Genomic DNA, 15,194 nt, shown 5'->3' with positions numbered 1-15,194 from the left:
AAATAATTGTATTGAAACACCCTCCCTACTCACCTGATCTGGCCCCCAATGACTTTTTTTTTACCTGAAGATAAAGGAAATATTGAAATGAAGACATTTTGACAACAGCTCTGATGGCCATTCCAGAAAAAGAGTTCCAAAATTGCTTTGAAGGGTAGACTAGGTGCTGGCATCGGTGCATAGCTTCCCAAGGGGAGGACTTCGAAGGTGATCGTAGTGATATTCAGCAATAAGATATGTAGCACTTAAAAAAAAAAAAAGATATGTAGCACTTGTTCTAGGATGAGTGCACGAACTTAATTGTCATAACTTTGTACACAAAAGTATATTTAAAATATATGCATATATACGTACATACACACACAAGTATATTTAAAATATATACATACATATATGCACAAGAATATTTAAAATATACATATGTATACATACATACATATACACAAGTACATTTAAAATAATACATATATACATATAGTATATTTAAAATGTACACACATGTAATACAGCACTTATCCTGCTTTGCTTGTTCATCTGTATATTGGCAACTAAATAGTAGATGGGGGGAGTTATATCTTCATGGATGAATTCTAGATAACACATGAAGTAGGAATTAACCTATGATGACATCATAGGTCTACATGATTACCACCTCCCAAAACCCATAAGTGGCAGGTTGAAAGGGAAATTTATGACGGGGGGCAGGCTGTTAGCACCTGAACCCCTCATCAAACATAGCTTTTCTGTTAGTGGAACAAGCAGATGTTATGTTGCCTCCGGAGGTGCTGCAACAAAAACTCCCACTCACCCCCCTGAGGTTTCCTGGGTGGAACTTCCTGTTGCTGGAAGTAGGTGGCACAGAGGACACAAAAAAGCCCAGACAAATCCAGAATGTGAGTCGGTTATAGAGGAGACTTAGAGACACCACCACCACCACCGTTCTTGTGCTAAGTGGTGCTGTGCTGATGGTTATGTTACACTTCCTGCTGGGTGCACCCCAGGGATCCTGTTTTACAGAAGGCATAGCTAAGGCTCAGAAGTGCAAAGTTTGTGCCCAAGGTCACAAAGTGGGCAAAGATTGTGCCCAGGCTGAAGGACTTCCACTACCTCACCAGTCCCGAGAGCTATGGCTGTCTGTCATGCTCAGCACTGCATGCCCTCAGAACTGAGTAGGTGCCAGGTACTCTCTCAACAAGTTGAGAACAGTGAATGCCACAGCTCATGAGGTTAACTACGACAATGTCTTCATTGAACCTCTAACTTCTACAGGTACATAGTACAAAGAAAACTTCCACAGGGAGGTGCTCTGGTGACTTGTTCAACATCATCTTCCTCCTCCTCCTGCTTCTCCTCCTCTTCCTCCTCTTCCAACTGCTCCTGCTCCTCTTCCTGCTCCTCCTGCTCCTGCTCCTCCTCCTGCTCCTCCTCTTCCAACTGCTCCTGCTCCTCCTCCTGCTCCTCCTGCTCCTGCTCCTCCTCCTGCTCCTCCTGCTCCTGCTCCTCTTCCTGCTCCTCCTGCTCCTGCTCCTCCTGCTCCTCCTGCTCCTCCTGCTCCTGCTCCTCCTCCTCTTGCTCCTCCTTCTGCTGTGCCAGATGGGGTATTTTATTTGACCATATTAACACAAGCTTGAGTAGAAGTGCAGCCATTGAATGTGTTGTTTTCCATTCTATCTGAAAACAGAATTAAAAGCTATTCGTATTCACATGGAATGGACAAAATTACAAAGTTACAGTGTTGCCTCAGGACTACTTTAATTGTCCCACCCTGTAATATATAGGTTGGAGGAAACTTGACTCTCTGGACAGCCCCCATCGTGTGAACTGACCTGATGAGTAGGACGTGCTGAGCACATCAGAGGCCTTGGTAAGTAAGACACATGCCTCCAGAGGGTCAGTGAGGTCGCTAGTCAGCTGCATGTCACACATCCACTGAAAAAATACACGGGAGTTTGGGCCACTGACCCCCTCCACAATCAAAAATCCACGTATAACTGTTGACTCCCTCTAAATTTAACTACTAATACCCTGTTTGCAGGAAGCTTTACCAATAACATAAACAGTTGATTTACACATTTTTTAATGTTATAAGTATTATATATTGTATTCTTACAACAAAGTAAGTTGAGAAAAGAAAATTTTGCTAAGAAAATCATAAAGAAGAGAAAATACATTTATAATATTTATTAAAAGGGTTCATATCATGCAACCTGCCTCTCCTTTCTCTGGGGGCCCATGTAACAGGTTACTTTACTAGGTCTTGACCAGAAAATTCCAGACTTGTTGATTAAGATTATTTTCCTGGGAGAGGTTGAAACTGCAATTAGATCAGGTACCAAATCTAGGTTTGGTGTCATGGGCTTTGGGGAAAAAATAAATAAATAAATAAATAAATAAATAAATATATATATATATATATATATATATATATAATATTCATGTATTGTATATATAATACATATGCTTTATTATATATAATATATATTGAGGGAGACATAACTATATACATGTACTCAAATATATTTCTATCTATGTTAAAAACCATGAGCTTGCCCTGATATTTTCAGTTCTAAATCTAAAACCAGAATCCTTTCTATCCTTCCTCCTTTCCCTATTTATAACTCCAACTTTCTCAAACAGTGAAAAATCTGGCTCCCTTTATCCACAGTGTTATTTGCTTATTTGTACAGACAACAGCCTCAGAAATGCTACCCCTCGCCTTCAAAAACCTATCCCCTTGAGTTGAATATTTGTGTAGTGTTCCTTTTGTGTGCAATCCGAGGGCATATAGTCCAAATGTTGAAATATTGTTCCGTTCATTTGTTTCTTATCCTTGTGGACTTTTTTTTAAAGAATGTAAAATATTATTTTTTTTTTCAAAGAATTTAAAAATTTGCCTGGTCCAAATGTCTGCTCAGAGAAGCATCTCTGTCCTTCCATCCCACACCACCCACGCCTCTAGTAACTCGTTGGTTCGGTTTCTGGCTCATCTCCCATATTTCTTTGGGCACAAATGAACAGACATGTAAATTTTCTTACTTCTTCTTTGACATGGAAGGTAGCAGCTGAACATGCTCTTTTGCACTTTGCTAAGCCTGGCTTAACAAAACCCCTCGGACAGCTCACCACACCACTTCACTGCGATCCTCCCCTCTTTTTCTTCCTACAGCCATGGCAGAGAACCCCATTGTAGGAGGGACCCTAGTTGATCCAATGATCCTGTTTTATGGGCATTTAGGGTGATTCCAACATTTTGCAATTACAGGTGAAACTTCAGTGAATACTTAGGTTGTATTTTTTTAATATAACAATTTTATAAAATCTGAATTTCTGAATAGTTAATACATTCTCTTGATTCAAATATAAAAATATAAAAACCAGGTACTATATAATTCTTTATTAAATAGATCCTCACTTAAACATCATAGCCAAAAAGACTTTTTGGAGACATTCACTAAAATTCTCTACCTTGCAGTTTTAAAAGAGCTTAAAATCAGTTAGAAGGAAAAAACCCACAACACTGGAAATGTTCATTTTCCAGAAGCTCTGTACACACGTCAGGAGGCCACAGTGGTGGGAAATAGCCTTTCTCTTCTAGAAGGTTCTTTTAGAGGCTAAAAGAGGGTGGGCTTTCAATTCACTTGTTTGGGGCCACAAAAGCCTTTGAAATGCTGATAAACTTATCATCTCTTCAACAAAAACACACGCAAAACCTTCCATTTGTATTGAGCGAGGTCTTCAGAAACAGGAGTGCAGAAATATCTTGGGGGCTGGCCAGGCAGCACTGCCTGTAAGACAGGTGAGCGGTGCAGGACTGGGTAGGGACTGAGCTATGACATGGCTGCAACCTCTGCAGCCCACCCAGGCCAGCAAGTCTGGCCTCTGCACCTACAGCAACCAGGCACTGAAGCGGGAGAGAATCTGGACCTGGCAACATGCGGGCCCACGGGCCTCAGACCGCAAGGTGAGCCTATGTGCGCACAGCAGCTTAGGACTCTGGTCTCTTCCTGAGACTCTTCAAAGACGGTGAGTGGGACACACGACAGCCCGGTCACCACAGCTGCTCTCAGGCTTCACCGCCTTCCTCCCACTACCCAGTGCAGACTGCCCTCATATCAGCTTCATGGAGGGACATTTAGACTCGTGTCATATCCCCATGGGTCTGAGCCCCTGGTCACCAGGCGCTACCAGTGTAGGTTGGCTGCGCTGATCCATTCACCACCAAGATTGTACCAAGAGGTGCCCTGGGGGTCAGCTGGGTGCTGACTGTATTGTCCCTCCTCCCCTAATGGTCAGGGTCACCTCCTTCAGCCAGCACAGCCTCCTACCTCTGCTCTCTTGGCACGAGGTGCTCAAGGGACCAGGTGGCAGCCATTCCTTAAAGCTTAACAGGACTCCTATTGTGTCTGCTGGAGGATGCGGTTTCTCTTGGGACCCACAGAGTCTGAAGCTGCAGGATGGGAATCATAAGCTCCCGCAGAGACTCCGGTGATGGTCAGCAAGGGTGTTCTCCTTGTCTCTCGTGGTCCCTACCTATCGGAGACACAGCCTCATGTCCCAGTCACTGATCTAGGGCTCATACCCCTTCCCAGATGATGGCACCCTGTCCTCGCAAGGTCGTATCACCAAGCTGGCCTCTGAGCTATACTTTCGAACAGCCTTTCCATCACTCTTCAGGTTGGCAGCTTCTGGGGGTCTGGAGGGGCCAGCACAGTGGACTCTGCTGCATGTACCCACGTGACACTGCTGTGGACAGGGTCTCTTGGTCCAAGGTAATGCCAAACATTGGCCCCTCGGACAGTAGTGCTGATCTAGTCTCACCAGCCAGACACACAGACACACCTGGACTCTGTCCATTCCAGGAGGTGTGAATGGCTGGTACCAAGGACATAAATGACAGACTGAGACACTGTCACAGACTGGGAGAGACTGGGGGGGGGGCTTGACAACCTGGATGGGATCTTCAACCAAATAAAAGGGCATTAAGGGACAACTGCTGAAATTTGAGTAAGATCTGTTGATTAGTTAACAGTCTTTGTGTCAGTGTTAATCTCCTCTGTTTAATTGTACTGTTGTTATACGCATAAAAAGAATGTTAACACATGAGGCAGCTATTTTAAAAAGCAACTTTATTGAGGTATATATTTTATGTACCGTAAAATTCATGCATTTTAAATGTAGAATTCAATGCCTCTTAGTAAAATTTACCTATTTGTGCAAGCATCACCAAAACCTGGTTTTAGAACATTTTCATCACCCCAGTATCCCCAAACCACCACTGATCAGTTTTCTGGACATTTCAAATAAAGGGAATCATATGATATGTCTGCCACAACTCAGTCTAATGTTTTTGAGGTCTTCCTACTATCACAACTTTTTGTGTAAGTCTGAAATTACTTCAAAATGAAAAGCTGGTGGGGGAGGGTGGTGTGGGGGGGCGGGGAAGAAAAGATGAGTCGTTGCCCCTTCCAGCCTGGGAGGGACCAATGTACCACCAAGTGGCAGGGTGGACATCCAGCAGAGCCAGCCTTGGCTGCTGGGGCCATGAAGAGCGCCCACCACTGGCACCATAGCTGGTCCGTCATAAGCCCTTTTCCAGCCCTGGGGGCGGCTGGTGGCAGAAGCTGGTTGATGCGCATTGAGACTGCAATTTAGATTCGACTTGGTTGAGTTTGCAGTAGTCTGCAGATATCTCCAGGGACCATCAGCTTTTGTAGGAACCAGACTGGTGAGTTCAACGAGCACATGGGAGGGATCCCACCACTCCCGCTTCCTGTATGGCTTTTAGGGTGCTATTAGTATTAATCTCTGCCTTTCCCTTTGGGACACAGTGTTGCATTTCATACACTCCTGGTGGGGAGGAGCAGGTTCAGAGGCTTCCACTTGGCCCATGGGAGGGCTATGCAGTGGACAAGTGTGTCCATTCCGATTAAACATCAGGGCCAAGGAAAAAAGCAGGCAGGACCCAGCGGTCCCACTGTGAGTGGGGCCTGGGCCAGGACTCCATTAATTGTGTGTGGCTCTTATTCCCTTAACTTGACTAGGGTGCCATGAGGACCGTTGTCATCCCCAGGAACCAATGTCAACTCAGGCCTCATATCCAGCGCCCCAAAGCAACCTAGAAATTCCTCTTCTCTGGGATATGGTTCTCTGAGTAACTGGCTGCAGGTCCCTGTGGGAAGCACTGGGAGGGTTGTTCCTGCATCACTCACAGTGATGTTGATGAAGCTTTCCTCGTGGGGTCCCTTCTCACCTCTGGCCAAGGGATTCTGAGTCTGACAACCGCCTCAAGTCTGAAAACTGGGCAATGTTCTGTAGCTTTGCCCCGGGGCAGCTTCCCTCAGCCATCCAACCAGGGACCCATGGTGGACTCCTTTTGGATGTATAAGAGAAGCCAGCGCCTGGTCAGCTGCCCAGCTACTTGACCCCGGCTACACCACGACCCGGCAAGAGCTTCCTAGCTCTCTGTGGGTCAGTTCTCCAACCTGGTCCACATTACAATTATGGCTCCCTCCTGCCTCTGAAAGGTTCACGCTGCCACGTGGCCCCGTTGCTTTGGGATCTTCTCAACCCCATTGCTTTCTGCTACTGTGCTTTCTGTCACAGAGACCCGTTCTGTGACAACATCTGCTACTGTCAGTCTGGGTCTCGGAGGAATGGCCACCCAGCTTCTCAACGATCTGGTACCCCTTTTCAGTGCACCCTCTTTTTGGTAAATGGATGTCCTCTGGGTCCTCTGGCAGAACCTATTTGGCTGCTGGGTTTTGTGGCACATCACTGATGTGGATGGAGTGTGTCGCTGAGCGCTCGGCCCTTCCTCTTCTGTCTGCCGCAGCGCTCCAACATTTGTGCTTCCCTGGGCCTCGGCCACGGCTTTCTCAATGCTTCCAGAGTAGGTCCTGTGTTACAGCAGGTGCTCCCCTACGGCTAAGGGCTCCCTGAAGCAATTTCCTGTTCATCCCACCCCCAGCCCAGCCCCTCCCCTGCACACTGCTGCTCCTGCCTGGCCACCTTGGCAAGGTCCTGCAGTGCTTACGGCATGTCCCTTTCCTCTCTTGGCAGGCCGTGCACTTCCCCAGCCAGCTTGTTATTACATGATCCTTGTTATTGGTTGGGTGGTGAGGAGGGAAGGTACGGAGCAGACCCCAAGGGGAGGTGACAGAGGCTTATGCGTGATTTTCAAGCAGGAGGAAAGCACCAACCCTTAAGAGAAAGGGGCGGGCCCGTCTGCAGGCCCAGATGTTTCAGGGGCACCTGGCTTTCAAGGCTTTCTAGGGCATCAATCAGATGTCCCCATCCCAAGTGTTGGGGTCTCTCTGCTTCCTAACCAGGACAGTGACCTTGACATAGCAGACGTGGTGGGATGAGAGTTCAACCTTCACACTGAAGTCCTGGCCTGGTCTCCTTAGCTTAGTCCGCTCTCTTTACAGGTTGGCAAGGAGGCCCTCTGATTTCACAGTTGTCCAGCTTTTCATTATCTTTCTCCAGTGCATCACTGACAGCCCCCCAGGAACAACCCTCTAATACAGGTTTTTAAAAATTTTATTCTGGTGAGAAGACTTAATGTATCTACCCTTTAATAAAGTTTCCGAGTGCACAGTACAATACTCTTGCCGGTTGTGCAGCAAACCTGTAGGGCTGATCCATCTCTTCACTGAGACCTCAAGCCGGCTAATTAGCACGTCCCCATTCCACCCCCTCCCCAGCCCCAGGCAACCACCACTCCACTCTTTGATTCTATGAATTGACTATTATAAATACCTCGTCTAAGTGGAATCGCACAGTCTTTGTCTTTTTTGGCTGGCTTATTTCACTCTGCATAATGTCCTCAAGGTCCATCCATGCTGGGGCATATTGCAGAATTTCCTATTTTTAAGGCTGAATGGTATTCCATTGTGTGTGTAGACCCCTTTTTTGTTATCCGTTCATTCATCAATGGGTGTTTCCACATTTTGACTATTGTAAATAATGCTGCAGTGAACACGGAAGTGCTAATATGTCCTGATTGATTAAATACCTAGAGGTGGGGTTGCTGGGTCATATGGTAATTCTACTGTTAATTTTTCGAGGAACCTCCATATTATTTTCCATGGTGGCTGCACCATTTTGCATTCCCACCAACAGTGCATGAGGGGTCCATTTTTCCACATCCTTGCCGATACTTGTCTTTTGTTCCATGGGTCTTATAATGATTCCTTCCTTTAAACTTCTCCGAAGCCTAGGAGGTTGCGTTCCCCTCCCCGTGTTCTATCCTGGTATCCCATCCTGGTGTCCCCAGGCTGAAAATCCTTTAACCAACGGCTGTCCATGCCCCACACTCGCCAGTGATGGGCCCTCTTTGCAGGGTGGCTGTCAGTGCAGAGCTGGCTCCGAGAGCACTCTCAGGACTGGGCGGAGGGAAGCAGGACTGAGATGTGGTTGCACGGCCTCAGATGATCCCAGGGGCCTTCAGCGACGTCCCACAGTGAGGGAGGATCTGGGCCTTTGTACTGCACACTGACCAGTCTCCAGATGCGGGCTGCCCTGGAAAGGGGCACAGCTGTAGGCAAGGCAGCTCCCTTACCCCCAAGACAGGTCCCAGGAAGCCTCAGCTGTCAGTGGGCACAGCCAACATTCTTGGCGTTTGCAGGAAGGAGCCCCTTGGCCCTGAATGGCAGCTGAGCTCTCACTGTCCCTAGTGGCCAACTCGGGCTCAGACATGCCACGTTCTCTTGCTCTAGTCATCTAAGAATGTCATGGGGTGGCTAAAGGGTGGGATGGATGGAGAGGGTGCCAACAGAACAGGCAGGAAAAGACAGGTTCAACGGGACGAATGAGAGGCAGCTGCAGAGTTTGACTCTTTGTGCCTGTAGCTTGGAGGGTAACATGACATAGTAGGTGGGACGGTAACATCTGCGCTATTGACTTGGATGCCCACTATATGTGGCAGGGCTCTGCCCCGCAGTATAGCAAAGAGCCTTGGCACATTTGTAAGCCCCAGGCACTTTCGCCTTGGTGGGCCACTTGTATTTTTTTTTTTACTGCATTTGTAAAAAACCAAATACTATTTGAATAAGGACTTTTTTTCCTGATTTTAAAATAAAATATTTTCGAGGAATGGCCCTGGTGTCAGGAGGGCTGAGTCCAAAGGCGGCAACTATGTAGCGCAGCTAGAGCCTTCGTGACTCAGTAATTCCACTCTTTCTGTAACCTTGAGAAGTTCTGCTTTTCAGCTACGAGTGCAGCCTTCTGCATGAACTCCGTAAGCATCCTGGGCACAGCTGTTCCTGCTTCTGTCCGCAGCTTCCAGCAGGACATGCTCTGTGTACCCAAGTTGGGGGAGGGTCTGAGGTTTTTCCTTCCAACCTTCATGAAATGGTCTGCACGCACTGCCTAGCATCTACAGTCCAGTTTATTGCAACCATTCAGAGCGCACATGATCAGAAACGTCAGCACAGCCAATGCACAAAGCAGCAGGGGCATTACCAGCAGGAAGACAAAGTGAAAAGAACCAGTCAGGCAGACTCATCCCAGCAGAAGACCAGCTGTTTCCTAGCCTTTGCCCACCACCCTGTGCCAGCCAGGCCCTGCCACTTCCAGTTGAGTTTAGCCACCAGCCTGGACGAAGTTCACAGGCAGCCACCACCTTCACCTTTCGACAGCTTTATAGCCAGATTGCCACTTCCAGGCCCTTCTCAGCCGGCTACACTTCAGGTTGCCTTATTGCTAATGCTGCTAACGACGGCAGGGGCGGTCCAACCCCAGGGACTGACAGGAGACCGTCTTGCCCTGAGCCCCTCCCTGGGCGGGGCTGCCAGAGGCCCAGAGTGGTGCAGCTTGCAGTGAGCCTGGAGGGCCCACCCCCCACCATATGCAGTGGTGTGTCCTGGGTGTTTTAAACTGAACATGTGCGTCAGCATCTGTTAATTTTGCTTTCTCAGCATTCCTCCCCTCCTATTGGCAGTGCCCCTCTCTTTTGGGGAACTTCTCCCATTCTCCCCCGAGCGCTGGCTGCCTCCTTTCCAGCACTCAGCCTCTGAAATGTCCCTCCCTCCAAGGGGCCTGCCCTGACCTCCACATCGTCGTCGTTTTGGCCTCCCCGCCCCCTCGCGGCCCCAGCCTCGCCCATATCCATCTTATCACCGTTTCAGTTTCTCCCCAACACTTACCCCTGAGATCAACTTGTTGACCTGCTCATGACGCTGCGTCACACGGACTGTGGGCTCCAGAGAGCAGGGGCCTGGCCCTCTCAGACTGCCGCCATCCTCGCTCCAAGTGTAACGCTTGGGCCCAGCACGTGCTCTGTAAACATGTGCTGAGCCAACTGCCCCTTAGGGAAGCAGCCTCATCGCCCCCAAAGCCTGGCTGGTGACCCGTGATGGTGGCAGAGCTTCAGGGGTCGGGAAGTCCGGCCTTTGCCACTCCCGAGGCCTGGTTGTTCAATGCCCCCTTTGATGATGGGGGTCGCCCGGCAACCTTAAGAACAAGCTGGGGGCAGGGAACTTGAGGTTTTTAGTAGCCACGTTTCTTGTCTCTTGGCTCGCAGCATCAGAAGCCCAAGTTACCATGTTGAAAACCTTCCTAAATATTGAAAGTAACTGCACTGGGCCTCAGCGGACGAAGCACTGCGGGTGACTCGACCATCCCGACAGCTATTCTGATCGGCCGCTCCCCCAGTTACCGACGGCGCTACTGTACCGCCCCTGGGCTACAACCTTTTTCTGCATTCAGAATTACTTTTAAGGATGGCTTCTCAGAATTGGAATTACTAGGTTGGACAGACGGCATGGACACTTTAAGGAGCTTGAGACCTTTTGCAAAATTTGTTCCCGTGACGGCTGTACTATAGCCAGGACCGCGTCACCCATCTGTTACCCCAATAGAATCATCTCACTTTGTTCTAATTTGAGCTTCTTTGATTACTGATGAGGGTGAAACTTCCCTGAGACACAATATTGAAATTAGGCCAATTAAAAACCCTACAATGGCTACTGCACAGTCAATAGACTACAATATAATGTAAACATAACTTATATGCACTGAGAAACCAAAACAATTCATGCGACTGGCTTTGTTAAAACACTCACTTTCCTGTGGTGGTCTGGAAGGACCTACAGTATCTCCAAGGTCTGCCTGTGAAACATTTCAACTGCGAGGGACCTGAAGTATCCCTAAGGGACGTGAGTTCTAATTTCATGTCTATCATCAAATAGTGCAAGTTACTCAGAGGTAAACCAAACACCCTCACCCCACCCCAACGCTCCTCCATATGTAAACAGCTAAGCCACAAAAGAAAACCAACCACCGAACAAGCAGTCACAGCCCACCCCCTTCCCGGCTGGCACAACCTTGTGAAGGCAATACACAGGCAGTTTCCATACTAGCAAAATACTTTTATTATTCTATAATGATAAAACAGAAAAGTCAAGATTTCTTTTTGGTGTATACCAGTTAAGGGAAGTAGAAGAATACGGGGATTAATAGGGTTTTTGTGTACTTTTGCTGACAATAAAAAGTTAATACCAACTGTTTGCCATAAAACTTATCATAGCTCCCCCGAAACACATATATAAAGGATCATAGTTTTAAAATCTATAAAAGTAAAAAATATACAGTCAGAGCTCTAACGCTTATTCCATCTTTAATATAAAATTGTAAACATTTATTTACACAAAGCAAATGTGTATCACAAAAGTCCGAGCACCCTTTTCTTTTGAGTCATGGCTCCTGGAAGATGGGGGTGTCCTGAAGGGGAGTCCTCTCCTCCCGACTCCCCAAAAACCAGGTTCATAAATAAAGCCACGGGCAGCTCCCTGGGGGGACCCCAGCATCACATTTTATTGCTCTGACACTGCAGCAAGTGAGCAGCCTGCTGTGTGGTGGCCCCAGGACTAAGGCGGGGGCAGCCCTCCCTGGGGAGGGGGGCTCCCTGGGGACAGAGGTGAGCAGCAGCCAGAGGGACACCAATGAGGAACAGGGTCCACCACCAGCCTTCAGCCCGCTTTTTTTGGTAGAAAACCCGCGGAAGTCACCCTCTTCCCCTTCCGACTGGGGAACTCACTCAGAGGGTGGAGTCTTCACTGACTGATTCGTTCCCTTCTTTGAGAGCTAAATTCAGCATCTGGGGGAAGCAGGGAGGGCGGTTAAAGGGGAAATGGTCCAACACCACCATTTGTGGGGGCACATGGCTATTAGAGAAAAGGATCTGAGGGTCCAAGGACCCCCATGAAGGCACTGCTGGTGCAAAATCACGACCAATGTGTGTACAACCCTCTATCCCTCATCAAAGCCACTCAGGCTGGTCGCATTGAGTATTTTCCTTGGCTCAATTCTTTACATATGACGCTCCTTGAATTACCCATTTTGAGACTCCAGGGAAATAAAAACGGACTTGCGGTTTCTCCAGAGACCGCTCAGCACAGAAGCCACTCTTCAGGGTACCCTTTCCTCTCCGACATTCTGTGTCAAGAAGGGCTCTCGCCCTGCGCTCACCATTTTGTTTTCCTGATACTGAAGTGCTTTCTCCATCTTCATTTTCCACAAACAGGCCACATGTAATACTCTGCTTTGTGGACTCTTAGCTTAGTCAAGTCTATTAATTCATAGACCTTAAAAAAGAAATCCACTTGAACCTCCAGAAAGGACGCATTAGTGTTATAAAGCAATTCTCTTTAAAAAGTGCAAGTCATCTAACATGGGAGTGGCAGAAGTAAAACAAAGTGGAATTCCTCCCCAGGCCGGGCCTCCCTGTCAAACAGGGCACCTCTCTGATCCTCCTTTCCGCAATGCTTTCCTTCCTGGGAGGGGTACCCTCCTCCTGACCATGCTAGGGCTCCCTAGGGAATTTTAGTGACTCTCTCTTTCCCCCCCCCAATTAGTAAATTGTTGCCTTAAAGAGATTTTTCCATTTGGGCTGAAGAGAGAAAAAAAAGGGGAGGCATAAAGAAAGGCCATGGGAACTGAAGACGGGGTGGAGAAAAGACATCTGTGCACAACTCAACAACGACCACCTCCCCAAGCTAGTAAAATACAAGCTGTCAGAGAAACTGCAGAGAATGGAAGTGACGACATGAGGGGACACAGGCACCCCAAACACTCCATGTCAGCATTTAGCTTGGGGGCTGCCTGGGGGCCTCTCCAATGCCAACCTGGAAGAACAGAGGCTGGGAAGAGAGCTGCTGGAAAGATGGCATCTGTCACTAGCTCTGCCATGGCACAGCACCAGCTCCTTTTTGGCACACGCGTCACAGCCTTCACTTCCGGAAATGATTTCCTAGTGACCACCCCCCGCCCCGCCCCCCGCTCCTGAAAGCTGACGAAGAGCAGGAATATAAGAGGATGTCCATCAAAAGGAAGCCCTAGGTTTCCAAAGCCACTTAACCAACTTACACCACCACCTATCCTAAGCTGTTTTAAAACCTTTAAAAAATTTAATCTTTTCTATGCTACAATTGCAAATAATTCTACATAAAGTTTCAACAAAAACTTGTCCCCAACACTGGGGCAAGAGGGGAATCTTGGATGAAGTCAACATGATGGCACAGATTTTTATAAGCCTGACACCATAGGGTCTCGTGATTATAACTGTTGGTTTTTCGGTCACTTGGATAGAAAACCACCTGTAGAACCCTGTCCTGCTGTCGCAACACCTGGCAATGACACCAGCAGATGGTCGGGGCCAGCCCGACAGACCACAGCTGCCGGGTCGCAGCCGTGGGCTCTGCAGACCCCGGCCAGGCTAGGCCTCGGCCCCGGGCTCTGCTCTGCCCACCGGCACCCTGGGCCATGGGCTTTTGGTCCAAATAGTTGCTCACTGTTGAATATGAGAACAGAAATACAGGACGTAGGAACACTGACAACACCACAAAGGCTCCCACTACTGAGGCCCCAGAAGGTCATCCAAATCGTTCATCCACTCTTCCGAAGTCCTGTTCTTCAGCAGTGAGTCCATCAGGTCAGCGTCGCCAGCCATGCTGGCCAGCCCGCTGCCAGCCGGCTGCCCACTGTAGGCAAAGGGCAGCTCTTGGGCTGCGGTCCGCACAGGGTAGGCCTGGGTGCAGTGCAGCCCCGCCCGACCACCCATAGGTGGGGCAGGGCTCTGGCTGAAGGCTCCCAGCTCAGGCCCCCCAGGGCTCAGGCCTGGCAAGCCTTGCTGCGGGGCTCCCTGGGGAGGTGCCGGGGCAGGGGCACTGGTCCTCTGCTGCGCACTCATGGGTGCCAGCATGGGCCCTGCGGCAGCTGCTGAGTTCATGGGAGCCATGGGCCGGCTGGGCATTGCCTGGGAGAACTGCGGGCTGGACATCTTCAGGTGAGCCTGCTGCATGTGGAAACCGGGGGCTGCAGTGAAGGGGCTCACGGGGCTGCTCCCTGCAGTCTGGCCACCCAGGCTGGGCATTCCCTGATGCTGCCAGGGGGCATTCTGGCCTCCCATGGCCCCTGACACCCTTGGGACCTGTGGCTTAGCTAAACCAGAGTTCAGGGTCCCCTTATTGTGCTGTTGGGAGAGGCCAGGGCTCCCCAGAGAGTTCTGTCCATAGGCAGCTGAGACCGAGGTGTTCTGGCCCACGCTGGTCTGCCGTGGCACGTGGGCATGTCCGTTGGTGGCCTGTGGCGGGGGCTGGGCAACTATCTGGGTTATGCCGGAGGCCATGCCGTAGAGGCTGCCCTGCGACACGCTCTGGGGGCCAGCGAACTGAGCCACACTCCGGTCCTGCTGGCCTGAGGCGGAGGGGAGGGAGGACACTGCAGTGTGTCCAGGGCCCATTGGCATCAGATTCCCGGCCTGAGGGAACACTCGAGGACAGCTGGCGGTAGATGGACCCAGGCTGTTCATACCAGGCACGGCAGCAGAGGACCCTGGAAGACAGAGAAGATCCTGCCAATCAAGCTCGTGTGTGGACACCTCCGAGACCCAAGGGCAGCTGCTCTCCTGTGGCAGCAACAGCAGAGTCAGAAGACCGCTTGTCTCGTGGTCCCTGCAGCTTCAGAGAACAGAGCCCTGCAGGCCAATGGGTGACAGGTGGGAGAGAGGCCAGTCTGGAGTAATGAGGAGACTGCGACAGGCACAGAGGAAGGGGTAACACCTGAGGGGCGGGGAGCTGGCGGACTGGACAGTCCCCCTGCCCAGGCCCACCCCATCTCTGCTTTGCGGCAGGACCCCAAGAACCTGGGAGCTGGACCTGCGGCAGGACCCCAAGAACCTGAAGACTCCATGTGGT

The 15,194-nt window shown here is 49.5% G+C and overlaps 1 protein-coding gene across 2 annotated transcripts in view; it reads right to left on the bottom strand.

Moving 5' to 3' along the window:
- Nucleotides 1-11,354: 11,354 nt before the first annotated feature.
- Nucleotides 11,355-15,194, bottom strand: part of MAML1 (mastermind like transcriptional coactivator 1) — a 39,699-nt gene continuing 35,859 nt past the window's right edge. For both annotated transcript variants that reach the window (XM_033096154.1, XM_033096155.1), the window contains exon 5: nucleotides 11,355-14,832. In XM_033096154.1, coding sequence (XP_032952045.1) covers nucleotides 13,853-14,832 — 980 coding nt within the window. In that variant the 3' untranslated portion in view covers nucleotides 11,355-13,852. The remainder of the gene's footprint in view (nucleotides 14,833-15,194) is intronic.

The sequence above is a fragment of the Rhinolophus ferrumequinum genome, chromosome 24, assembly GCF_004115265.2.
Source record: "Rhinolophus ferrumequinum isolate MPI-CBG mRhiFer1 chromosome 24, mRhiFer1_v1.p, whole genome shotgun sequence".
In the NCBI taxonomy this organism is placed as follows: Eukaryota; Metazoa; Chordata; class Mammalia; order Chiroptera; family Rhinolophidae; genus Rhinolophus; species Rhinolophus ferrumequinum.
This window is presented reverse-complemented; position numbering and strand designations above follow the sequence as displayed.